Source organism: Nycticebus coucang, chromosome 4 (genome assembly GCF_027406575.1).
Source record: "Nycticebus coucang isolate mNycCou1 chromosome 4, mNycCou1.pri, whole genome shotgun sequence".
Classification (NCBI taxonomy): Eukaryota; Metazoa; Chordata; class Mammalia; order Primates; family Lorisidae; genus Nycticebus; species Nycticebus coucang.
The window spans coordinates 88,304,319-88,331,637 of record NC_069783.1 but is presented as its reverse complement, the minus strand read 5'-3'; the positions used below and the strand labels follow the sequence as shown (position 1 = coordinate 88,331,637).

The following is a 27,319-nucleotide window of genomic DNA, read 5'->3' as shown; positions in this document are numbered from 1 at the left end:
AAAGTTCCTGCCGAACACATTTTTTTTTTTTTTTTTTAAAGAAATAAGGTCTTGTTAAAGTGTCCAGACAGGACTAAAATTTGAACTCTTGGACTCAGCAATTCTTCTGCCTCAGCCTCCTGAGCAGCTGTGACTATAGGTGCCTGCCACCTCGCTGGCTCTTGTTTTTTCAAAAGTGAAGTCCATATCTATGAAAAACAGCTAATTCAGCTTGCAACTCAGATAACAGCACAAATGCTTTTCCTTGATAAAACCACCTCAATATGTAGAAGTACTTTATGTATCTTCCTATTTTGCTAGACATAATATTGAAAAGACTGTATTGAGGTTTAATGACACTAATAATTTTTTTTAAAGCTTTATCAAGGAATTCTTAAATGAAATTGATAACAGATGCACATGGTTTCAAAGAGGAATTCTATTCAATATTTAAAAACTGGACAATCTGGGTGGCGCCTGTGGCTCAAAGGGGTAGAGCGCCGATCCCATATGCCGAAGGTGGCGGGTTGAAACCCAGCCCCGGCCAAAAAAAAAACAAAAAAAAAAACTGGACAATCTTACTGAAACATAAACTCTTCTAGTGAAAACAAGAATAGCCCTCTCTCAGTGGTTAGGGCGCTGGCCTCATATACTGAGGGTGGCAGGTTCAAACCCAGCCCTGGCCAAACTGTAACAAAAAATAGCTGGGCATTGTGGCAGTAGTCCCAGCTACCTGGGAGGCTGAAGTAAGAGAATTGCCTAAGCCCAGTAGTTGGAGGTTGCTGTGAGCTGTGACGCCATGGCACTCTACCGAGGACGAGAAAGTGAGACTCTGTCTCTTAAAAAAAAAAAAAGAATAGCCCTCTATTTTCCCATTAAGTATAAAGTTGAATTTTCTTATTAAGGTATAACATTTTTTAATCCATCCAATGATCTTTTATGTAGAAAATTTTAACACACAAATATCAGTCAGTTGCATTCCTATACACTAACCATAAACAATCTAAAAATGAAATTAAAAAAACAATTTCAGTTATAATAGCATCAAAAAGAATAAAATACAGTTGACCCTTGAACAATACAAGTTTGAACTGTGTGTTTCCCCCTATACATGGATGTTTTTCAATAAATATATTAGAAAAGTTAGATTTGTGACAATTTGAAAAACTTCACAAACTGCATACCCTCGAGATATTGAAAAAATAAGAAAAAGTTAGCTATGAATGTATAAAATATATGTAGATACTAGACTATGTGGTAATCAACTGTTTATATTATCTATAAAGCTTCTTGTCAATAGAAGGCTATCAGTAGTTAAGTTTTAGGGAACTCAAAAATTACTTGTAGGGCTTGGCACTTGTAGCTCAGCGACTAGGGTGCCAGCCACATACACTGGAGCTGGTGGGTTCGAATGCGGCCCAGGGCTTGCCAAACAACAATGTCAACTACAACAAAAAAATAGCCAGGAGTTGTGGCAGGCACTTATAGTCCCAGCTACTTGGGAGGATGAGGCAAGAGAATCTCTTTCTCTCTCTTTTTTTTTTTTTTTGAGACAGAGTGTCACTATGTCGCCCTCGATAGAGTGTCCTGGCATCACAGCTCGCAGCAACCTCAAACTCTTGGGCTTAAGCAGTTCTCTTAGCCTCCCAAGTAGCTGGGACTTATAGATGCCTGCCACAATGCCTGGCTATTTTTTTTGTAGCAGTTGTCACTGTTGTTTAGCAGGCCCAGGCTAGGTTTGAACCCTCCAGCCTCAGTGTTTGTGGCTGGCACCATAACCACTGTGCTATGAGCACCGAGCGGCAAGAGAACCTCTTAAGCCCAAGAGTTTGAGGTTGCTGTGAGCTGTGATGCCACAGCACTCTACTGAGGAACAAAGAACAAAAAACAGAAATTACTTATAGATTTTTTACTGCAAGTAGTGGTACCCCTAAACCCCATGTTGTTCAAGAGTCAACTGTACTTAGGATTTAACCAAGGATGTGAGACTTACACAATAAAAACTATAAAATGTTGCTAAAAGAAATCAAAGACAATATAAATAAATGGAAAGACAGCTTATGTTCTATAATTGTAGAAAACAATATTAAGATGTCAATATTACCCAAAGCTACCTATACATTCAATTTAATCTTTACCAAAATTGAAATGACTTTTTTGGCAGAACAGAAAAACCCACCCTATAATTCACACGGAATCTCAAGGAACCCTGAATAGGTGAAATAACCTTGAAAAATAACAAAGTTGGAGGATTCATACTTCTGATTTGAAAAGTTACTGCTACAAAGCTGTAGTAATCAAGATAATGAGGTACCAGTATAAAGACATACATATAGACCAAAGGAACAAAATACAGAGGCTAGAAATAAACCTTAACATATATGGTCAAATCATTTTTGACAAGGGTAGCAAGACCATTCAATGAGGGAAAGTCACTCTTCTGACAAAAGAAAGTCACTCTTCTGCTATGTACATACAAAAGAATGAAGTTGGACTCTTGTCTTAGACAATATACACAAATTGACTCAAAGTGTATCACAGACCTAAACATAAGAGCTAAAACTCCCAGAAGAATATATAAGGGAAAGGCTTCACAATATTGGGTTTAGCAATGATTTCTTGGGTATGATACCAAAGGCAGAGGCTACAAAATTCAAAATAGGTAAAAATCGCGCTTTATGAAAATGAAAAACTTTGCAAAGGACACTATCAATGACAGTGAAAAGACAACCTCCAGAATGGCAGAAAACACTTGCAAATCATATATCTCATAAGTGATTAACATCCAGACTATATAGAGAACTCCTAAAATTCAACAACAAAAGAATATGATTCAAGAAAGGATAAAGGAATAGATATTTCTCCAAAGATTATATGAATGGTCAATAAGCACATGAAAAGATGTTGAAAAAATCAGTAAATATAAAATCCAAACCACAATTAGTACCTCACACCCATTAAGATGAACTATTTTTTAAAAAAAATAGAAAATCGCAAGTGTTGGCAAAAAATGTAAAAAAATCAGAGTCTTCTCACACAGTATTGGTGGAGATGTAAAATAGTATAGCCACTGCAGGAAACAGTATGGCATTCCCTCAAAAAATTAAAAATAAAAGTACTATGTGACCTAGCAATTCTACTTCAGGGCATATATACATATATATACATGCAGGCAAGGTTTCAAAGGTATCTGTACATACATGTTTATAGCAACATTATTCACAATAGCTAAAACAGGAGGCAATCTAAGTATCAGCAAATAAATGGATAAACAAAATATAGCATATACATAAAATGGAATATTACTCAGCCTTAAAAAGGAAAAAGTCTAACATGAAGCAATATGGATTAACCCTGACATTTTTCTTTCTTTCTTTTTTTTGAGACAGAGCCTCGAGCTGTCACCCTCGGTAGAGTGTCATGGCATCACAGCTCACAGCAACCTCCAACTCCTGGGCTCAAGGGATTCTCCTGCCTCCACCTCTCAAGTCGCTGGGACTACAGGCGCCCACCACAACGCCCAGCTATTTTTTGGTTGCAGCCATCGTTGTTTGGCGGGCCCAGGCTGGATTCAAACCCGCCAACTCAGGTGTATGTGGCTGGCGCCTTAGCCGCTTAAGCCTAACTTTGACATTTTTGCTAAGTGAATAAGTCAGTCAAAAAAGATACATACCATAAGATTTCGCTTATATGAGATACCTAGAGTAGTCACAATCATAAAGACAGAAAGTAGAATGGTGATTGCTGGGGCCTTCGGGATAAGAGGGAATAGAATTTGTTTAATGGGTATGGAATTTTAGTTTTAGGGTAAAAAAAAGATTTCTGGAGATGGATAGTGGTGAGAGTTACACAACAATGTGAATGTACATAACACTACTGAACTGTATACTTAAAAATAGTTAAGACAGTAAAAATTCTATGTATTTTTGTCACAATAACAAATTTTTAAAAAATTATTTATTTATTTATTTTTGCAGGTTTTTTTGGCTGGGGCTGGGTTTGAACCTCCACCTCCAGCATATGGGACCAGCTCCCTACTCCTTTGAGCCACAGGTGCCGCCCACAATAACAAATTTTTTAAGTATCCATCTATTTCTGTTTTCTATTTTTTAAAAATAAGGAATGAATGTTGAATTTTATAGGAAGCATTTTCCACATCTACAAAAATAACCATGAAATGACGTTTTGCTGTCTTTTCATAATAATCATGTATAACCCTTTGGCTTTTTAAACTATCTGCATATATTACTTTCATAAAAATATTTAATGAACAAAATAAAACTTTTGGGATATTAGTAAAATGGCACATTAAGAAAAATTTATGGATTTAGATATAAAAAATAAATGTTAACAATCTTAGAGCAAAATAAGGCCAAAGAATGTGAAAGGAATTATACAATATGGAACAAAAATTGATAAAATATAAAATTAACAAAAGCAATGTTGGTTATTTGATATATAAAATTAATGTGGTCAGTCACCAATTAAAACCTGGGCAAAAGATATCAGTGGGCAATTCACCAAAAATGAAACTCGAAGTCCATAAACATAAGACTCTACACTCTGGCTTGGCGCCTGTGGCTCAAGCGGCTAAGGCACCAGCCACGTACACCTGAGCTGGCGGGTTCGAATCCAGCCTGGGCCCGCCAAACAACAATGATGCCTGCAACCAAAAAAGAGCCAGGTGTTGTGGCGGGCGCCTGTAGTCCCATCTGCTTGGGAGGTGGAGGCAGGAGAATCGCTTGAGCCCGTGAGTTGGAGGTTGCTGTGAGCTGTGATGCCATAACACTCTTCCCAGGGTGACAGCTTGAGGCTCTGTCTCCAACAAAAAAAAAAAAAAAAAGACCCTACACTCCATGCAAATAAAGCTATTAGACTATTTTTGTGCTCACTAAATTGAAAAAAAATTTTAAGTATTAGTAATATACAAGTATTAGTAAGTGTGGAACAGTAAGAGTTCTATACAGTCTGTAGTAGTACAAACTGTTTTAACTGCTTTGGAAAAAACTGGTATTATCTTAAGATGATATAACAATTTTGCTCCTTGGTATATATACCCTGGATAACTCCAGCACATTTAAGACAACAGACATGTACATGAATATTTATAATAATAGCTTATATTAAAAAAATCAAAAATAAGCTAAATACCATTAGTAGTAGAATGACTAATAAACAGCATATACATAAAATGAAATGCTATATCTGAGTAAAAATGAATGACAGCTACATGCATTTTTACATGAATGAATCTCAGAAGTATAATGGTGAATGAAAACAGCAAGTGACCAATTAATACAGAGTATAATGTTGTCTAAACTCAATGCATAAGTGAAATTAAATTTACTGTTTTGTAACTTATACACATTTGGTAAATCTACAAAGAAACACAAGAGGAGAATAAAGATATAAATGCTAAGGAAACCCACAAAGGGAAGCAGGCTGATGGAGATCCACAGAACTATATGTATCAAATATTTTATCATTTTTTTAGCAGGGAAGGAAAGAGAAAGATAATTTTATTTGAGAAAATGGAAAAAGCCCTATTGTGTTTGCCATGCCCATTTCTAGAAATGTTTTAGAGAAAATTTAAAAAAAGAAGAAATGTGGTAAATTCTAATTTTACCTTTTTATGTTTGTTTTATTTATATGACTTCTTTCCATCATCTAAAACCTGATAAGAAACAAAAAATCACATAATCATTTTTATGCATTAATGTCTAATTAAGGTACACTGTCATAATTCTCCGATGATTCCAATAACATCCATCCTAATAACCTAATATTTATTACTGTAAGAAATGAAAACTAATTTTATGTATCATTTTTCCATATACATTTTACATAAACTAAATATTTGGTACAACTTCTAATTCCACAGTAACCTTATCTTTTACAACCTGAAAACATCTAGAAATAAGCACGTTTGACTTTCTAAGATTTGCATATACTCAAGGGAACATTTCACTACAAGATGGTTTGGCCGATTTTAAAATAATTTTTATTTTCACATATATTTCAATTTAATTTTAAAGATACTACCTTCTCAAATAACTTATGAAATAAAAGCATAGAAATGACTAAAATTTTTCCTCACAGACGGAAAGAATATTCAAAGAAAACACTTTGAAATTATTACTAGGTTATTCTTGGATGCAACACTAAAACGGTTATCAACCCATGACTCTCAACTTTCTTTTCAAGAGTCTGTAACAGGAGTACTATTTCTCTTATCTGCTTTACTTTGTTTAGCTTAGCTATTAAAATTGCTAATGACATTGATGATTTTAAGAATATTCCAATTTATATCAGCAATGAATATAAATCTTCTTTTCAGCTGTAAGGAAAAACATACAAATGAAAAACAATTTTCTAAACTGAAGTAAATTCTTTTGTTGTTGTTGCTGAGACAGAGTCTCACTTTATGGCCTTTGGTAGAATGCCATGGCATCACAGCTCACAGTAACCTCAAACTCTTGAGTTCAAGTGATTCTCTTACCTCAGCCTCCTGAGTAGCTGGGACTACAGGTGCCTGCCACAATGCCTAGCTATTTTTAGAGATGGGTTCTCACTCTTGGTCAGGCTGGTCTTGAACTCCTGAGCTCAGGCAATCCACCTGCCTGGCTTCCCAGAGTGGTAGGATTACAGGTGTGAACCACTGTGAAGAATTTAGAAGTAAATTCTTCTTCTTTTTTTTTTGAGATAGAGTCTCACTATGTTGCCCTCGGTAGAGGGCTGTGACCTCACAGCTCATAGCTCAAACTCTTGGACTTAAGTGATTCTCTTGTCCCAGCCTCCAAAGTACCTGGGACTACAGGTGCCCACCACAACGCCTGGCTATTTTTTTGTTGCAGTTGTCATTGTTGTTTAGCTGTCCCAGGCCGTGTTCGAACCTGCCAACCTCGGTGTATATGGCTGGCACCGTACCACTGTGCTATGGGCGCCAAGCCCAGAAGTAAATTCTTAAATTATCAGTCCTAATATATCCCATTTATTAACCTATGAGGCCCTCTCCTTAGAGAACAGTATCTTCAAATTTTCATTCTTAGTCAAATACATTCTTAACAAAAAGAAAAACGAAAGATCATTAAAATTATACTTACTTTAGCCAACAGCTCCTGTGTTTCGTCAGTTAGGGGAGCATGTGAAAACTTGCAGTGTTCACCCTGATAACATTTTGTTCCTGTATGGTAAAACTTGCAAGGATATTCATGTAACCCAAACGTTAAGGAAGAGAACAATTTTAATGCAACTGAAATAATCCGTTATTATTTTAATGACTTTATTTTTCCTATATAAAGTCTTCTTCTACTAGTAGAAACACTGAATTTTTTATTTAAGATATGAGATAAATTAATTGGTTACACGAAAAATCTAATTTTAGAAAGATTACATAATCAAGTTTATTGACTATCATAAGATACCTTTTTCTTTCATATCCATTCTTAGAATAGACTCTAAATGTGTTCCCTGAAATATGAAAAAGATATATTTTAAAATACTTTGAGAAATGTGGTTATTTTTAATGCATTCTTTTGGGGTAGAGGAATTAAAGTCAGTAACAATGATATGTCTTACAAATCTGAATTCTTCAAATATTAAGCTTGTTTAAAATAGAATAAGTCTATACAATTTCAATATTGTTTTCTAGGAAAATAATCATCAAGTTAGAATTAGCGATTCTTTATTTTGAATGACTGAAGAAAAATAACTTTTGTGGTAACCAAAGGTGCTTTACCCTAAAATGTTCTTATAACATGTCTGTATCAGTTGTACTGAAGAACAAACATTATTTTTCAAATTAAGGGACAATTAACCTCTATATAATACAGAATATACAGATAATAAGTACTCTCAAATTATTCAATCCCTGCCTTTTTAATGTAGTAGCTTTTCTGAATTCAATTAGTCAAGCTCACAGCATTAGTTCCATTAGTTTTTCTGGGACTTGAATAGGTCCTATGAATCCTCAATACCACCCAGGCTGAGCAAAAAGAATCATCATTTGAGAGATTGTCTAAGGAATTTACTTTTTCTTTCTTAGGAAAAAAAAATAATTTGTACATAATTTAATCACTTTAATAACTAAGTCGGGCTTGGGTAATATAATTTTGTTATACTACAACACAAGTTTCATTAAAAACTTTGCATATTTAAAATGTTTATGTGAATATCCATGAAGAGTTAAATTACTATACCTTTTGATAAAGGATATTATGCAAATATAGACAGTTTTCACCTCTGGTACAATATCCTTGTACATAAAACTTGCACATTTCCTTTTTCTTCTGTATTTCTGCATCATGATCAAATTTACACTGGTCTCCCTGAGCCAAAATAAGGAACAAGGAAAGGTCATTCTTCTTTATAGTGAAGCCACTACAATTTATAGTAATTCCTATTAAACATTAAATAAACAGATGATTCCAGAAAGAACTGAAGTCTTAGAAGCAAAACAGTCTAATTTTCAATAGGTTATAAGTACATCCCATATTATCTGCTTCAAATTTTCTTCAGTCCTAAACATTTTCAATATAAATCATTTTTTAAAATTATCTACGTTCTTTTTTTTAGACACAGAGTCTCACTTTGTTGCCGTTGGTAGTGTGCTGTGGCATCACAGCTCACAGCAACCACCAACTCCTGGGCTTAGGCGATTCTCTTACATCAGCCTCCCAAGTAGCTGGGACTACAGGTGCCCGCCACAACACCTGGCTATTTTGTTGTTGTTGTTGTTGTTGCAGTTTGGCTGGGGTGGTTTTGAACCCACCACCCTCAGTATATGGGGCCGGTGCCCTACTCACTAAGCCACAGGTGCCGCCCACAAAATTATCTACGTTCTTAAACATAAAGAATACTTTACTAAAATTTTCTAACTGAACCTTTTCCAGAAGGAAACAGTTTTAAAAACCTAAAGGTATGATTTCGAAGAGTGTCAAACAGAACAGCAGTTTGTGGTAGTACATTTTTGCTATACCTTACATTTTAGTATATTTTAGCTTACACATTTTTATACCTTAATACATTTCCTTTCAAGAAAATATTTACAAATTTGTTTTCCTTTGTATTCCACTGTATGTTGGTTGATGAATCCCTGACTCATTCTCACATGCTGCTGCTTCTCTTTAGGTTTACCATCCTTTAAAAACAAAAACAAAAAACTAAATGTGAGAAATATTAACTATTTTGTTCTGTTACACAAAATTATTTTAAACCATCTTTAAAATATTAAAAATGGATTCTTATAAATTGGCCGTCATGTGTAAGATTTGGACTTTTGTACATGAGTTTATTTATTTTGGTACATCTGTTTAAAAATGAATATTTAGTTTCAACAGCATTCCATTATTGAATATTAGTGTTTGTGCAATTTAAATATTTTTATGTTTAAAAATATTTGCCCTTAAAAGAATGAAAAATTAAAAAATAAATTTTTTGGTATTTGTGATAAAAAGTGAAGCCTAAGAACAAAGATCTTTAGAACAATGGAGAAAGTGGAAAATCATGGGGTGACCCAAAGCAGTGAAATCTACAGTTTCAGTGAGATGTGCAGTGGGTGTGTATACTGACAAGCTCAAATTAACAAAAGTAACTATAAATATACACTCAAATATAGCAATAAAGGCATAAAAACAAAAGGGAATTGCAAAAGAGCAATTTTGTAATACATTTAAGCTCTTCAGAAACATATACTACTTTTAATGTATTGACTCATGATACAGCTTACAGCTTCTGCATACCAAATTTTTGAATATAGTTTTAGGAATACAGTATGCACAAATAAGGGAGCTGACTGTATAATCATTTATGTGATCTGCTTTGCAATAATGTTCAACTTCCACTTAGTACCTTCAAAATTATGTCTTATTATAAATGTCCGTTTAAATCTCTGGTTTTATTTGGTTATGTTATTAAATTTTATCATCTATGTTTAGAATTTCTTCCTCACGTAGAAGAGCTGTCAGCTTTGGCTGAATAATCATTTGATTCACTGTAAACCAAATGAAAGGGAGTACTGACTAGGGGTCAGGACACAAAGTTCTAGCCCTGTCTTGGGCCTATCAGAATGAGCAATTATTTGAACCCTAGGGGTCACAGTCCTCATTTGAAAATATAAAGGCAGGTCCAGATTTCATATAAATGTGTTTCAAACTGGAAGTTTTCGCATTTCTAATGTTTTACTAGCCCTTACTCTTATTTCCTGTGACTAAGCCTAATAAAAAGGTTGCCATCCAGTTTAAAGCCCATTTTTCCATCAGAAAAGCAGAGTCTGAATAGTGTAGTTATTTATTATTCTACCCTGATTTCAAATGCAGATCAAGGAAGAGGCACTTCTACAAATAAAATCAAAATACCAGGAGGGTAAGGGTAGGAGATTTGGTAAAGCTAATGGCATTTTTAATTTCCAGAGGGAGTTAGGAGCTGACAAATGGAGACTATAATAGTAAAAACTCTGTAAGACTCAAAAACTGTGACTTCTGAAACGTCCTCATGATTACCTGATTATTTTTGGGCTTCCCATTCTTCCATACTCACTGATAGTACAACACTCAGAAATCAAGGGTCTTGTATTTGTGTATTCAGGAACCACAGGGAAAAAACTAAGGCTTAAAAATGGGTGCTGGCAGCTAATGAGTGAGAGTGAAGGAAGCTGCAATAATAGGGAAGAACATGGAGAGCCCACTCACTGATAGTAAAAGGACATGTGCACTTTGTGGGATGCTCCTCTCTTTCGATATCACATAGCACTGCTCTCTCACACTGAAGTATAACAAATCCAAGAGCATATAGGGGTTCTCCACAAGCATATACCCTATACCTTTTCCTGTGAGCCACTGTTTCTCAGAGAAGCATTTGATCCTTTGTTTCCAGGGCCAGGCCATTTTCGTTTCATTTTCTTCTTTTTATTATTACTCTTGTGATCAGCTTTAATAGTTTTATTTTTTTGTTTAGCAGCTGAAAACAAAAAAGTTCATTATAAAAAATGACATAAAAGTACAACAGCAATTTACTTTTTGTTTTTCCCCAGTAATCAGATGCTGAACAAATAAAGCAGTTTACTTTAAAGAAGTATGTCTTAGAATAATCCAGGAAAAATTCTCCATAGCTCAATAAATGAAAACTGGTAAGACAATTAACCTGTCTTTCTAGAAGTTCTGGGATTAAGATATCAAAAAGAGAATTATGATAATATATTCTGGATTCTCAATTCATTCTTTTTATTTCCTGAAGTATCTTCCAGGGTATCCCAATTTATTCCTTTGAAAATATATAAGGTATTGTCAGGTTAAAAGCAAGGTAATTAATGAAATCAGTCTTACAAGCCACAAGCCAGATCCTTTTGAAGTGTTCAGAGTATAATGTATCTAATTAAGAATTGCCATAGTATTATAACGATAAAAACTTCAAATACTGTCAATGACTTTATATATTACTGTCAGATTTTTCATTGAAAACACTTTATGTACAGTAAGTTAATCTACAGATCCATTTTAATAAGAAAATACACTTGGAGGAAGAAAATAGTAAGATAAGAATTTCATTTACATTTGCCATTTGCCCTCATATTTATGGCTAAATCTCATTTTAGTAATCTAAAAGAATATATTTCTGAGTTACAGCCTGAGATACAACCAGTCAATTCTTTAAATGACAGCAATACAAACAGGAATATCTTATCCTTCTTACATGCAGAGGCCATTGATTTGGCATTCTCCCTTTAGAAAAAGCGATGACTGGCTTGGCTCCCCGTCGCACAGTGTTTGTGGTGCTAGCCACATACACTGAGGCTGGAGGGTTCAAACCCAGCCCAGGCCAGCTAAAATAACTGCAAAAAAAGAAAAAAATAGCTGGACCTTGTGGTGGGTGCCTGTAGTCTCATCTACTTGGGAGGCTGAGGCAAGAGAATCGCTTGAGCTCAAGAGTTTGAGGTTGCTATGAGCTTTGACACCAGGGCACTCTACCCAGGGTGACATAGTGAGACAAGAAAGAAAAGAAAAGAAAAAAAAAAAGAGAGAAGAGAAAAGAAAAGAGCTATGACCTTTGATAACCCACCTGTACCCCTAGGTCTTAGGTGAGATCTCAGACTATAAAAGCTCACATTTGGTGTAAAAATGCATGAAAATCACGACCATACCATAAGATAAAGTGCAGGGGGGCGGAGGGGGGGAACACCTACCTATGTGGAGAATGGTGATGACTGCCTAGATAAGCTTTAAATAACAAAATACTTTGACTCGTACCTTGCTGGGTATCTTTTGCTCCCTCTTTCTTCATAGATTCTTCAGAAAATGGCAGAGGTTGAGCAGCATTCGCCATTTCTTTAGCTTGTATATACTGTTGAAGTTCTTTGGCAAAATTATCTTCTGACTCCTGATTGCAGACATCATCATCACTATATACATCATAGTCCTTACTTCGTGATTTTCTATGTAGCAAATTCTTTGATGATGTTGAGTTTCTGAAGTGCCTAAACTAAGTAAAAATTGAATTTTCAATTTAAAAAACCTAGTATGATTCAAAACAGTCTGGTTATACAGAAGAAAGAAGACTGGCCAGGAATTCATCATTGTTGAAGTTGGGTGATAGATACATGGGGTTCATATGCTATTCTCTGTACTCATGTATTTGTAATTTTCCAAAATTAAAAACAAACTAACAAACCAGTATGACAAAGCCATCTTAAAGATAATTTAAAGGAAGACTATGAATTTATATATTGTATGCATTTTACTGAACTAAAAGTCTAAACCTCTAAATCTTAAAAATAATTAAGATTATATCAAATGAGGAATAAGGGGACTATAGTATTACAGTTCTCACATTGCATCTCTGCCTTAGCATTGACAATACCCTTTTTCTCTTTCTTTTTCTAAAACTTTAATAGATTTAGGAGGTACAAGTTGAATTCTATTACATGTGGATACTGTAAAGTGATGCACTCTGGACTTTGGTATACCCATCACCTGAGTAGTGTACATTGTACTCCATAGGAAATTTTTTTTTTTTTTTTTTTGAGACAGTCTCATTTTGTTGCCCTCAGTAGAGTGCCATGGCATCACAGCTCACACCAACCTCAAACTCTCGGGGTCAAGTAATCCTCGTGTTTCAGCCTCCTGAATAGCTGGGACTACAGGCCCCTGCCACACAGCCTGGCTGTTTTTAGAGCTGGGGTTTTGTTCTAGCTAAGGCTGGTCTCCAACTCCTGAGATCAGGTAAGCCACTCACCTCAGCTTCCCAGAGTGCTAGGATTACATATGTGAGCCACCGCATCCAGGCTTCCACAGGTTATTTTTCATCACTCACCCTTACCCAACCTCCCCCGTTGTGAGTCTCAAACATCCATTCTACCACTTTGTGCACCCTTGTATAGCCACAGCTTAGCTCCCACTTCTAAGAACATATGGCATTTATTTTTCTGTCCTTGAGTTACTTCACTTAGAATAATGGTCTCCGGTTCTATCCAAGTTGCTGCATAAGACATTATTTCTTATTGCTGAGTAGTACTCCATGGTATATATATATATATATATATATATATATATATACCATACTTTCTTTATACACTCATTAGTTAATGGGCCCTTAGGCTGATCCCTTATCTTTGTCATTGAGAATTGTGGTCTGATGAACATGAGTGCAGGTGTCTTTTTGATACATGCATAATGATTTCTCTGACAATACTTTTAAATGTCTTTTTTAAAAATAATATAAAGTAGTGTATTATGGTACCAAGGCCTTTAAATGTCTTGATTCAATAATTTACCATTTAATAAAATACCAAGTAAACTATAATGGCCCATTTAACTTGACAACAACTTTGATGACATTTCAGTCATCAAAGCCTAAACTTTCATCTATAACTCCACAGGAGTGGCAATAGCAACAATGACAAGGAAGAAAGAGCTTCCCTGTTACCTGTAATCAAGCTTACGTTCAGAAATAGTTTTTCTAACTCTGTTGTCAAAGGTGCCCCAAGGAAACATCAAAGAACCCAGCTCCCCACTGCAACAGAAACTCAGTTATGGGAGCTGATTTTGGAGGAGCCCAAGCTATCACAGCAGATGACATAAAGCAATTTCTGTATAAAAATTTTCAAGTATCTGTTCTATAGCTGTCTATACTTGGTGACAGAGGTGTATCAGACTGTATAATTATAGTTTGTATGATAAATTTTAATCAAAAAGTTTATTTAAAAAAACGACCAAGTCCCAAACGGCTTCTATTCTCCTGTCAGGAAGAGTTGGCATGCCTATCCTTACAGTGGCCAATGATTCACTCCAAAGCATACTTTGGGGTCTAGTCTCTTATTTAATTTCACACGATAACTGAATAGGGCAGCATAAAACAAAAGAATTAATATTATAAAATATACTTGGTAGCCCAATATGGTTTCCATTTGATGGTTAACTACAAAGCTAGGAGTTGTTCCACCAGACTGATTATAAGCCTAGAAAGTGAACTTGCTTGCTGCCTAAAGAATGAAAACAAGCTGAGGAAATTTCTGAATCTGACAATGGCTTCAATGTATACCTTATCTTCATTATACCAGAGAAGAAGAGAAGACTACCAAGCAATCTTCAGGCCAAGTTCTTTGTCTCCAAGTCTTTAAGAAAAAGTACCTTTTTCTAACTAACACCACAGAACAAACTTGTAAATGTAACTTTCGGTGATAAATTGGGATAAACAAACTTCAGCCTGGCCACCTGTTTTTAAAAATAAAGTTTTACTGGAACAGAGTCACGCCATTCATTTACATACTGTCTTTGTTGTAATTAGTTGTGATAGGGACAATATGGCCCACAATGTTGATGTACTATCTGATCCTTATGAAAAAGTTAGCTGACTCTTGGGACAGATTATTATGTTTACCTTGGTTTTGGACTTTTAATTTTATTTAGTAGGCATAGGGGAAACCAAAAAGATTATTTAATATGCAGCAGCTCCCATGTTTAGCTTACTGAAACACATGGAGATGAAATTCTGTTCAGTGCATTCTAATCAAAATATTAAAATGGTCCAACGAGTGATTAAATGCCCTCTATTTGCACAAAACACATAGGCCTACAGTACTGAAGCAATTCCTTTTACCATAAGTCTGATTTGTATTAAATGAAGACACGTGATGATTTAGCAACATTAACAAAACTGGGATAATCATCAATTATGTTGTTTTATAAAGTAGAGATGAATATTGCTAATGATTTTTTTCAGAGGGCACTTAAATACACAAAATACAAATAACTGAATACATTTCTTTTCTTTTCTTTTTTTTTTTTTGTAGAGACAGAGTCTCACTTTGTCACCCTCAGTAGAGTGCGGTGCCATCACAGCTCACAGCAACCTCCAACTCCTGGGCTTACGCAATTCTCTTGCCTCAGCCTCCCCAGTAACTGGGACTACAGGCACCTGCCACAGCGCCCGGCTATTTTTTGTTGCAGTTTGGCCGGGGCCAGGTTTGAACCCGCCACTCTTGGTATATGGGACCGGTGCCGTACTCACTGAGCCACAGGCACCGCCCAACTGAATACATTTCTTAAATTAGCTAGCTATAAACTCATTGCTTCAGTTTGTTCTTCTTTGTATAATCTACAAAGTATACAAACATTATTTTAATCCTTTTCTCCTTTTGTAAAGGAGTCTAAATAAAGTAACATTTTTTCAAGTAAAAGGTTTTCTTGCTTTTGATTCTGGTTGGTTTATTAAACTAGTATGGCCTCCTGACACCCCACAGAAGTGAAAGTTCAGTTAATAGTGTGTATGTGTCTGGGGTACATGAAGTACATTCATCAGTAACTGAGCGAATTTAACAAATTTCTGACAATCAAAACGGAAGTTATGCTCTATAGCGGGGATCCTCAAACTATGGCCCATGGGCCACATGTGGCCCGTGGAGGACATTTATCTGGCCCGCTGGGTGTTTTTGCCACAGCTGCCTGTCCTTCTTAGCAGCTGACTCATCCCGGGCTGCAGTGCACATGTGTGAAAAATGTGCCAACTCTCTGACTCCGCTCCTTCTCTCTGTCTCTCCCCGCCAGGTGTTTTTGCCATCCTGTTTAGCAGCCCACTCGTCCCGGCCCACAGTGCGCATGTGTGGAATGTGCCCCACACTCTCCGCCTTCCCTCCTTTTCTCTGTCTCTCGACTCCTCCTCTCAATCTCTGGTGTAATTGGAGGAGTCACCAGGTTGCCTGTGCAAAGCCTGCTGTTGCCTAAGGACCGAGGTAAGAACAAGTTAGGATTTATTTTTTTTTTTTGAAGTTAGGAGGTCTATTTATTTTTTATTCTGCAGTTAGTTGGGCCTTTTTTTTGCGGTTAAGGGTGGCCTTTTTTCCTGAAGTTAGGAGGTCTTTTTTCTTTTTGCAGATAGGGGCCGCCTTTTTTTTTGAAGTTAGGAGAGCCTTTTTTTTAAAAGTTGGTTAGTTGGTTGGGGGTGGTTTCTAGGGGGGGTTGCATCACAGTGATAATGCAAATAGTCAGTGCTCAGTGCTAATGCAAATTGTCAGTGCTCAGCGGTAATGCAAATGGTCAGCGCTCAGAGGTAATGCAAATGGTCAGAGCTCAGAGGTAATGATAATTGTAAGTGCTCAGCGGTAATGCAAATGGTCAGCGCTCAGAGGTAATGCAAATAGTCAGTGCTCGGTGGTAATGATAATTGTAAGTGTCCAGTGTTAATGCAAATTGTCAGTAGTCAGTGTTATCACAAATGGTCAGCAGTCAGTGTTAATGCAAATAGTCAGTGCTCAGTCTTATCGCAAATGGTCAGTGGTCAGTGTTAATGCAAATGGTCAGTGCTCAGTGTTACTGCATGGGGGCCCCAAACCGGTAATCTGCCTAGGGCCCCATGGGAACTTAATCTGGCTCTGCAGACAACTGAGGAGTAGGAAACCCAATTTAATTGACAGTAAGTGCATTTATATTCTGATTGCTATTCAGTTGTGTATGATTTTGTATGTTGTGTGCTGTGTAAGCTCTGGTTCACACTATTGTGATCTCCGAGCAGTACAAGTTCAGCCATATGCTTGTATGGCTGAACTCGCATTAGATTCGGAAGATAAAAGGCATACTTGACTTCTTTTTTCCTGCAGTGGAATCTGATCGCATGTGCGAGTTCACAGATCACAGGGCGGTTCGCACAGGGTTGTGTGAACCGGCTATGTAATTGTGCCTGTTCCCGCACTGCACCAGTGTGAGCCTGAGGTAAAAGCGGAGTTCCACCACATGGGCACTGGCGAGGCTGAAATGATGTAGACTGGCAAGGCTGCATTGATGGACACTGGTCAGACTGCATTGATGGGGAGTACAGTCTATATGTCTCTGTGTGGGCAAAGTTATCGCTGGTATATTGTTTTTGGAGCACTATATATATATATATATATATGTATTTTACTAATAGCAATTTGGAATCCCTAGGAAACAATGATATCAAGAAAGAGAAAAACTGACTCGGAGTGTAGGATATTCAAAGAACAGTGGACTTATGATTATTTTTTCATGCAGTACAAGGAAAGAGCTGTGTGTTGATATGCCAGAATATAGTGTCTGTGTTCAAAGAATACAATTTGCGTCGACACTATCAAACTCAACATAAAGATAAATATGATTGTTTGGTCGGAGAAGTGAGAAAAAATAAAATATTTAAACTTAAACATACATTGACAACTCAGCAAAATACTATTGTGAAGCAGAAACAGCTAAATACTTCATTACTGCGAGCAAGTTTTCAAGTTGCCAAGCTAATAGCGTGCACTAGCAGATCATTCGTGGAGGAAGAATTTATTAAAGAATGCCTTCTTTCTGTTGCCAAAGAGATGTGTCCAGAGAAGGCTGATTTATTTAGTACAGTGAGTCTTTCAGTACCCTCAATTACACGAAGGATTGAAGAAATGGGAGACAATTTGCATCAGCATTTGCAAAACTTCACAAAAAAACTTTCCTATTTTTTCTTGGCACTTGGCGAAAGTAATGATGTTTGTGATTCTGCACAACTTCTAATTTTTATTCATGGGACAAATGACTATTTCAAAGTCACAGAAGAGCTTGCTGCACTGCAAAGCATCAAAGGAACAACTACAGGAGAGGATATCTATGAAAAGGTTTTCCAAACTGTTAATAGTTTGGAGCTAGACTAGGCAAAACTAGCCAGTGTGACACTAGCATGGTGGGGTCTAAGAAAGGAGTAATTGCTTGCATTAACCAAGAGATGGACAAACATAACCATTCTCATCCAATAGCCATACATTGCCTCATCCACCAACAAGTGCTGTGTAGTAAATCACTGAAGTGGGACTCTGTGAAAACTGTGGTATCTTGTGTTAACTTCATTAGAGGTAATTAATGCACTAAACCACAGACAATTTCAGGAATTTCTGTCTGAGCTAAATGTTGCCTGTGAAGATGTTCCGTACCACATAGAAGTCTGTTGGCTGAGTGGAGGGAGGGTTTTGAAACATTTCTATGACTTACTTCCACAGATTACAGGTTTTCTGCTTTCAAAAAACAAAGAAGTACCAGAGCTCAATGATGCAGAATGGAAATGGCACCCTGCCTTTCTGACAGATGTAACAGAGCTACTCAACACTTTCAATGTGCAACTTCAAGGAAAGGGGAAGCTCTTCTGTGATACACAATCACATGTGAAAACATATGAAGTAAAATTAGGCCTCCTCCTCAAACAAGTGAAGGAGGAAAATTTCTGCCATCTCCCCACAACTCAAAATCTGTTAGCGGAAAATCCATTGGTTGCATTCCCAAATAAACGTGTAGATTCACTGGAAAAGTTGCAAAAGGAGTTCCAATTTAGATTTAAAGAGCTTCATCTCCATGAACAGGACATACAGCTTTTCCATAACCCATTTTCTATTGACATTGAAAATGTGGATATGATTTACCAAATGGAACTGGCTGAACTACAGAATTGTGACTCTCTGAAAGACGCATTCAAGTCAAGCAGCCTTCCTAATTTCTACGCATCTCTCCCCTCTGAGACATATCCTAATCTCAGGAACCATGCACTCAAAATGGCAACCATCTTTGGCAGCACTTATGTCTGTGAACAGACTTTTTCCAGAATGAAACATCTGAAATCTCCAACCAGATCTACACTAACTGATGCACACTTGCATCACGTGTTACAACTAGCAGTGACAAATATGGAACCAGACATTGACCATCTCATTAGCCAAAAGCAGGCCCATAGTTCCCATTGAAATACTGGTAAGTTTATTAACTTTACTTGTTCTTCATTTTAAATATTGTATTTGTTCCAGTTTTGTTTTTTCACTTCAAAATAAGATATGTGCAGTGTGCATAGGAATTTGTTCATAGTGTTTTTTTTTAAACTATGGTCCGGCCCTCCAATGGTGTGAGGGACAGTGAACTGGCCCCCTGTTTAAAAAGCTTGAGGACCCCTGCTCTACAGGTTGGGCTTATGTTGGAGTGTGAGAAATGGGGTATAAATGAGGATGCATTAAAATTCTACATAAAAACAAAGTTATGATAACAAATTTTCTCTACCCTGCCCCTCACCAGAAATAATCAACCAGGAACTTTGCCCATGAACAGAAAGGGCTGTTATCCAAAGAAATTAAATAAAAAGTCTGGTCAAAGGTAAGCCTTGCACATGAGCAGTAGAACCACCCACATATATATTGGAAACAAACCATAGTAGCACCAGCAGTACCTATGACTGTCCCTAATAAAAATCAAAGGTTCTTTTGTTTCTTTTTTTTTTTTTGAGACAGAGAATTACTATGTTGCCCTTGGTAGAGTTACCGTGATGTCACAGCTCATAGCAACCTCAAACTCTTGGGGTTAAGCGATTCTCTTGCCTCAGCCTCCCAAGGAGCTGGGAATACAGGCACCCACTACAACGCCCAGCTATTTTTTTGTTGTAGTTGTCATTGTTGTTTAGCAGGCCTGGGCTGTGTTTGAACTCACCAGCCTCAGTATATGTGGCTGGCGCCATAACCACTGAGCTACAAGCACTGAGCCAGGTTATCTTAATATATTACATTACAGTTGTTGCAGATCTCAAAATACTTATGTTCATCACTATGTCAAAATTAGAATAATTAGACTCACTTTAATATTTAGTACATTAGTAAAGAACAAATTACTCTTACTACAGATTTGTCTTTACTATTTTGATAAATTATATTTCAATAAAATTAACTTCCTTTGTAACACAATATACTTTATTTTATACATTTAAAAACAATTACTCTGAGAAAGGGCCCATAGGCTTTACGAGACTGCTAAAGTGGATGCATAGAAGATAGAAGGTGAAGAACTGTTATGGTGCTGGAAAACCTAACTATCCACACAGCCTACTCACTTATTGAACGCCCAGGCAAGACTCCTTCCCACTTCAAGGAAAGGCCTATAGAGACACAGACCTACCAACACACAGCAGAGGACATCCATCAATTCTCCAGGCCTTTCTTAAATGAAGGGACAATAACGGAACACAAAAGCATGTAACAAAAATCCATAGCAGAAGTCAGCAAATGACAATACAAGGGCCTAAACCACTTTCCCACCTGTTTTTATAAAAACCCACAAACTGGGCGGCACCTGTGGCTCAAGGAAGAGGGCGCCGGTCCCATATGCCGGAGGTGGCGGGTTCAAACCCAGCCCCGGCCAAAAAAAACCACAAAAAAAAAAAACAAAAAAAAAAAAACTATGAACAAAAACCCACAAACTAAGAATGACCATTACATTTTTTTAAATGGTTGAAAACAAACAAAAAAAAGAATAACATTTCATAACACTTGAAAATTACATAAAATTCAAAGTTTAGTGTCCATAAAGTTGCACTGGAGCATAGCCACTCTCATTTATAAATGTATTATACCGGCTACTTCCTCACTCTAATAGCAGAGTAATTGTAAGAGAGATCATTATGGTATTCCCATCAGTTCACAAAGATGCCCAGTGCACTACAAATTGCAGTGACAACTGTCTTTTGAGTTCCTTGTGCCTTTATTTCCATTACCAGTGCACACCAGGTCAAAGCATGGAGAATAATGTATTTAAAAGCACAATGAAGTGTGGGTTACTTTACTGTCAAGTTACATGGCAAAACAATGTGGTTATTATGTAATGCTACTACATAGTGCTAAAACAACACAAAATACATTGATGTTGCAATATTAAGCATTTATCACAAACATTTCCAACTCGCAAGAAAGTAACAGAAAAATTAGAAAACTTAAAAAGAGATGTTCTCACCACACATTTCTTTCTTCACAGAAAAAAATGAAAACAAAGCCTCAATCAAAGCACATTTCTGGATCAGCGTCCATAGCACAGTGGTTAAGGCACCACCCACATACGCCAAGGGTGGTGGTTTCAAACCCAGCTGGGGCCAGCTAAACAACAATGACAACTGCAACAAAAAATAGCCAGGCTTTGTGGCAGGTGCCTGTATTCCCAGCTACTTGGGAGGCTGAGGCAAGAGAATTGCTTTAGCCCAAGAGTTTGAGGTTGTGAGCTGTGCCACCACGGTACTCTACCAAGGGGCAACAAAGTAAGACTCTATCACAAAAAAACAAAAACAAAAAAAAAAAAAACACGTTTCTTAGTGGCTTATTATTTAGCCAATCAAAGAAAGTTGATGGTTGAGTTAATTAAATCATGCTTGATTGCAGCAGTTGAAGAGCTATTCAAAGGTCAAGGAAACTCAAAGAAAACTTTTAAGCAATTAAAGAATTAAAGAAAACAATTAAAAAATGAGGCGAATGATTTCAAGTGATTTTCCTTGGTTCTTAATAAGTTGACTGATGTTACTGAGACTGCTCAGTATCATTGTGCTGTTCAAAGTTAAAACAGAAGCAAGATCTCCATAACCATGCTAATTTGCTGAAAATGTATTTTTTAGTTTGGCACCTGTAGCTCAGCAGCTAGGGCACCAGCCACACATACACTGGAGCTGGCGGGGTTTGAACCCAGCCCGGGCCTGCAAAACAATGACTACAACAACAACAAAAAAGCTGGGCGTTGTGGCAGGCACCTGTAGTCCCAGCTACTTGGGAGGCTGAGGCAAGAGGATCACTTAAGTCCAAGAGTTTGAGGTTGCTGTGATGCTACGGCACTCTACTGAGGGTGACACAGTAAGGCTCTGTCTCAAAATAAATAAATATATATATATATAATATTTATATATAAAAAATTTATAAACACATACATTTTATATATATATATTTTTTTTCTTTTTTCTACATTCAAACTACAGTTCCAGCACTGTTTTCTCAAAAACAAAATATAAAAACAAAGGAAACTACCATTTCATAACTTATTTACTGGGCAGCGCCTGTGGCTCAGTCGGTAAGGTGCCGGCCCCATATACCGAGGGCGGTGGGTTCAAACCCGGCCCCGGCTGAACTGCAACCAAAAAATAGCTGGGCACTGTGCCGGGCGCCTGTAGTCCCAGCTACTTGGGAGGCTGAGGCAAGAGAATCGCTTAAGCCCAGGAGTTGGAGGTTGCTGTGAGCTGTGTGATGCCATGGCACTCTACTGAGGGCCATAAAGTAAGACTCTGTCTCTACAAAAAAAAAAAAAAAAGAAAAAGAAACAAGGATAAATAAAATAGAGGAAATTTCTAGACTATAAAGAAAAAAGATAGATAAAGAAATAGAGATGATAGATGTCTTACATATGAAGGATCTGATCTCATCACAATAGCACTAAACACAATGAATCAAAAAAGATTTAAAATCTTATATGCTCAAGAACACCTAGAATAAAGAGAAGAATTTGAAAGCTTCCAGAGAGAAAGAATACTTACAAAGAAACTGGAATAAAATTGGTTAAGACTTCACTTTTGCAACACTGGACAGCAGAAAACAATGGATAACCTGAATTGTATTTCAGCCAAACTATCAATCAATTCAAGACATTTTTAGAAATGTTACTAAAGAACTCAAAAATTTATCTTCTATGCATTCCTACATAAGGATATATGTCAGTATTGTTTCTTGGAAACTAATTGTAGAATGTTGTTCCTGCCTGTCTGCTGTAGGGAGTTATACAAAGACTCAACAAGCTTTAAGTGCACATGAAGGACTGGGGCTTATGTGACTAATGTAATATGAAAATTTTACGGGAAACTGAAGTTGCAGTTTCTCACTGTCAACCTTGGCTCTTGTTCATGGCAGCCATACATACCTTAGAGCAGTGGTTCTCAACCTTCTTAAAGCCTCCTAATTCCGCGACCCTTTAATACATTTCCTCATGTTGTGGTGACCCCAACCATAAAATTATTTTCGTTGCTACTTCATAACTGTAATTTTGCTACTGTTATGAATCGCAATGTAAATATCTGATATGCAGGATGTATTTTCATTGTTACAAAGGGGTCATGACTCACAGGTTGAGAACCGCTGCCTTAGAGAGCAAAAGTTGTTTACTTGGATAACTGAGAGGCTTCCCAAGCAGATAAAGATGCTGTACTGGCCATATCTTCTGTCTTGTATTCTTTTATAAAATTAGAAAGAGTATGCAATTAAAACCTATTTGTGTCTCATGAGTGTCATTGCCAATATGAACCCATTCTTCTGTAGTGTTAAAATTTACAACTTAAAAAAAAGTCCAAAAAGAGAAAAAGGCAAGAGAAGAGCAGATATTATATTTGTTATGGGGTGAACTGTGTCCTCCCCAAATTCTTCGGTTGAAGTCCTACTCTCCAGTACCTCAGAATGTGACAATATTTGCCAAAAAGGCCACTATGGGTATAATTAATTAAGATGAGGTCATTAAGTGGGCCCTAGTCCAATATCAATATGACTGATGTTCTTACAAAAGGGAAATTCAGATGCAGGCACACAGGGAGAAATATAAGATCAGGGAGATACTTTTGTGAGCCAAGAAGGCCAAAGATTGGCAGTAATCCATCAGAAGCAAGGGGGAAGGGTAAACAGATTTCTTCTTCACAGCCTCTGAAGGAACCAACACTACCAACACGTTGCTCTGGGGCTTCCAGCCTCCAGAATTGTGAGACAATAAATTTTTGTTTAAGTCACCACATTTGTGGTACTTTGTTATGGCAAACCCAGCAAACTAATATGGGCTTTAAGCTATAAATCACTAAGGTCAGTTAAATTAGCAAACAAAAGCCCTCAAAATGTTAATCTAATGTGAAAGAAGTTTTTGAAGCAGTTTAAAATCCATTCCAGAAATAGGGAAAATCAAAACAAAAGCAATTACTAGAAACAGTTCATGTTAAATTACAAAGAAAAAAGTATAACCAAGTTTCCTTGATAATAAGTAAATAGACCCCAATTTGCTAACTAAAACGAAACTAACAGGATCCCTCATGAATATCTCATATCCATTCCTTATCTGTTTTTTCCATATGCCAACTTAATCTTACTTTTTTGGGAATTTGTTCACATTCCAGATTAACTTCCAACTTTATTTTCTTTTCTTGTGTTTCTTCAACTTCTGTATCATCTATTTCATCATCGATTCTGTAGCAAAAATATCAAATAACATAAAAGGGTTTTTCAACCTGTAAAGGCTTCACACCACAACATTAAAATTAATGCTTTGGCTTGTCTTCAACTTGTCCTCAAAGAAATTCCAAATTCAAATTCTATTCCAAATACTTGAGATAAATATCATAAAAAATTACGATGAGCAGTAAATGTCAGTATGTTTATGAATAACCTGTAAAACTAAAATTTTAGATTATAAAACCTGAGTGTTCATGTATTAGCAGCTACATAAACCATTCATTCGTCCCATTTATTCAGCAAACACTGAATATCCACCATACACTGGGCTCTATGACTTACATTATGGGCTACAATAAAAAAGACAAACCTTGCTTCTGCCTTCTGAGAGCTTTCTACTTGCTTGGGAGAAAGAAAATAAAGCTGTTTCAAAATGGTGTGGTAAGTATAGTTGCCTAGATGAGGAACACTTAACCTAGACTTGGGGGCCAGGGGCTCTCTGAACCTAAATGATATGTACGAGTCAGCAAAAGGTAATGTAAGAAAAAATGTATTTCAGGCTGAATGCAGGGTGCCTTCTGAGGCTAGGAGACAGATTGAGATACTCAAGTATTGTAAAGATGAAAAAGAAAAAATGTGTTCAAACTCATAGGACTGAGAAGTTGACCCTGCAAAGATAATGCCTGAGACAACCACTTGAGGATACTCCAGTAAAATAAAAAGTAAACAGAGATGAAGATGGGAAATACAAGAAACTGGTGAACAAAGAAGCCAATAAAATGGATACATGAATCCAACTAATGGCTGGTGCTACAAATATGGAGGCTGAAGAAAATAGTGAACATATGGTTGGAAAGCTTGTGATTATTGAACGTAAGATTGTTGTATGCCAGACAAAGGCAAGGAAATAGACAATGTGAACATTCTCAAGAGAACGCCGCTACAAATGGAAGGCACTACTAGCACAAGGAGAAAGTGGAGAGTGGCTTTGTTCTTCTTTCAAAGTTGCAGGAACTTGGGCTTCACAACTTCATCCAATTCAATAATTTACATTGATCTTGGAGCTCCTGAAATACATCCATCAGACAAGGTGCCAAGCTGTGAAGCTTCTACAGAAGCTTCAACCATTACTAGAGCTCCAAAATCAAATGCTTGTGAACCTTTACTGCTCTAGCTTCCAGTAACAAATCAAGTAATGGAGTAACAGGCAACCTCTCCTTAGGCAGAGCAATAATGACTACAAGAGCATTAATAGCAGCCAACATGTGCATAATGTTTACTCTGTGCTAGGTGTTGCTGCATGCACACTGCACTTACCACAACAACCCTATGATATATGTGTTGTTTTAAAAGCCCATTTTACTGATGAGAAAACTGAATTACAGAAAGGTTGTATAACTCATAAAAAGGCAGAGCTAAGATTTGAGCCTAGCCAGGCAGGCAGGCAGACAGGCTTCAAAATGTGCCTTAAAACCATACCCTATCATTTTACACTGTCCACCCCAAATCTTTCACTACTCCCCTGTTAAAGTCTACGATTCTGTGCCTGTATTGCCTCACCTATGACCAGGATGAGACAGTTGACATTCTGCCTGTAAAACACATTCTTTATTTAGTTTCAAGAATACTCAGCTCTCCTCATTTTTTCTTCCTTACTGGCTGTCTCCCTTCTTTTTACAACTCTAAACATTAGTCCTCATACCTCTTTCTTCTTTGTCTAGGCTCTTACTCTAGCAGGTTATCTCCTTCAACCTTGAATACCATCTATTTGTGGTTGATTTCAACATCCAAGTCTTCAACTCAAAGTCCTCCCCTTCAAACCAAACAGACCTAACTTTGCACCCACCAGACATAAGTAATCTTAACATTAACATACCCAGCACTAAACTCTCGCTTTTCTCTCTGAAACCTAATTCTCCTACTTTCTTAAGCAGTAACTCCATTTCTTTCATGATACTGACCAAAACCTTAAGGTTGATCTTGACTCCTCTCTTACACCCCCATCCAATTTGTGAAAAAATCCTTTGTTCTACCTTCATAATGTAGCCACATTTGACCATTTCTTATCACTAATACGATGATCCAAGCTGCTCTTACTCCCCTATGAAAGCCCTCCAACGGCCTCTCATCTCAGAGTAAAAGCCAAAGTCCTTGTTATGGCACCTACAAGTCCCTACGTGATCTACTTCCCTCAAACCCAATCCTCTCAGACTTCAAGTCCTGCCATTCTTACTCTAGTCTTGTAGCCATTCTGGCCACCTTGTTTCCCTAACCCAATCACACCAAGCTCACCCCATCTCAGGATCTTTTCATAGAACATGCTCCACTCCCCCTAGATAGTAACTCCCCTCACTTCCTTAAGGACTCTATTCAAATGTTACTTACCAGTGTGATTAGCAAGGCTTTAACCATCTTCTTTAAAATACCTCCATCTTCCCTACCATCCCACAAACGTTTCTGTTCCCTTTACCCTTCTTTCATACTTTCCAAGGCATTTAACATTATCTAAAACACTAGATATTTCTGTATTATCCGCCTCCCACTCCTCCAACTGTGTAAGTTTCGTTAGCATTTGAATTTTTCTCTTGTTCATATACTGCTATATCCCTAAGGCCTACACTAATATCTCTCACATAGCAAGTATTCATAAACGTTTTTTGAGTGAATGAATGAATGAATGAGAAGTATTCTCATCACAAAATATCTAGGAAAAAGACCAGAAATCATAAAAGATTGCTTCATTTGACTGCATAAAAATCAAAATACTTCCACACCTTTATGCATTGAGAAATAGTGTCACATGCAAAGCCAAAAACAAATGACAACTAGGGTTAAATATTTGCAGACAAGAGTTCCTAAAATTAAAAAAATACCAATGGCCAAAGAGAA

General features: G+C 36.9%; 1 protein-coding gene across 1 annotated transcript in view; it reads right to left on the bottom strand.

Moving 5' to 3' along the window:
* ZC3H8 (zinc finger CCCH-type containing 8) overlaps nucleotides 1-27,319 on the bottom strand; it is a 30,822-nt gene that overhangs the window by 1,949 nt on the left and 1,554 nt on the right. The window contains exons 2-7 of the mRNA XM_053589827.1: nucleotides 24,349-24,445; nucleotides 12,222-12,453; nucleotides 10,799-10,935; nucleotides 8,996-9,118; nucleotides 8,195-8,306; nucleotides 7,083-7,192 (exon numbers count right to left, since the gene is read on the bottom strand). Of these exons, the coding sequence (XP_053445802.1) occupies nucleotides 7,083-7,192; nucleotides 8,195-8,306; nucleotides 8,996-9,118; nucleotides 10,799-10,935; nucleotides 12,222-12,453; nucleotides 24,349-24,445 (811 nt within the window). The remainder of the gene's footprint in view (nucleotides 1-7,082; nucleotides 7,193-8,194; nucleotides 8,307-8,995; nucleotides 9,119-10,798; nucleotides 10,936-12,221; nucleotides 12,454-24,348; nucleotides 24,446-27,319) is intronic.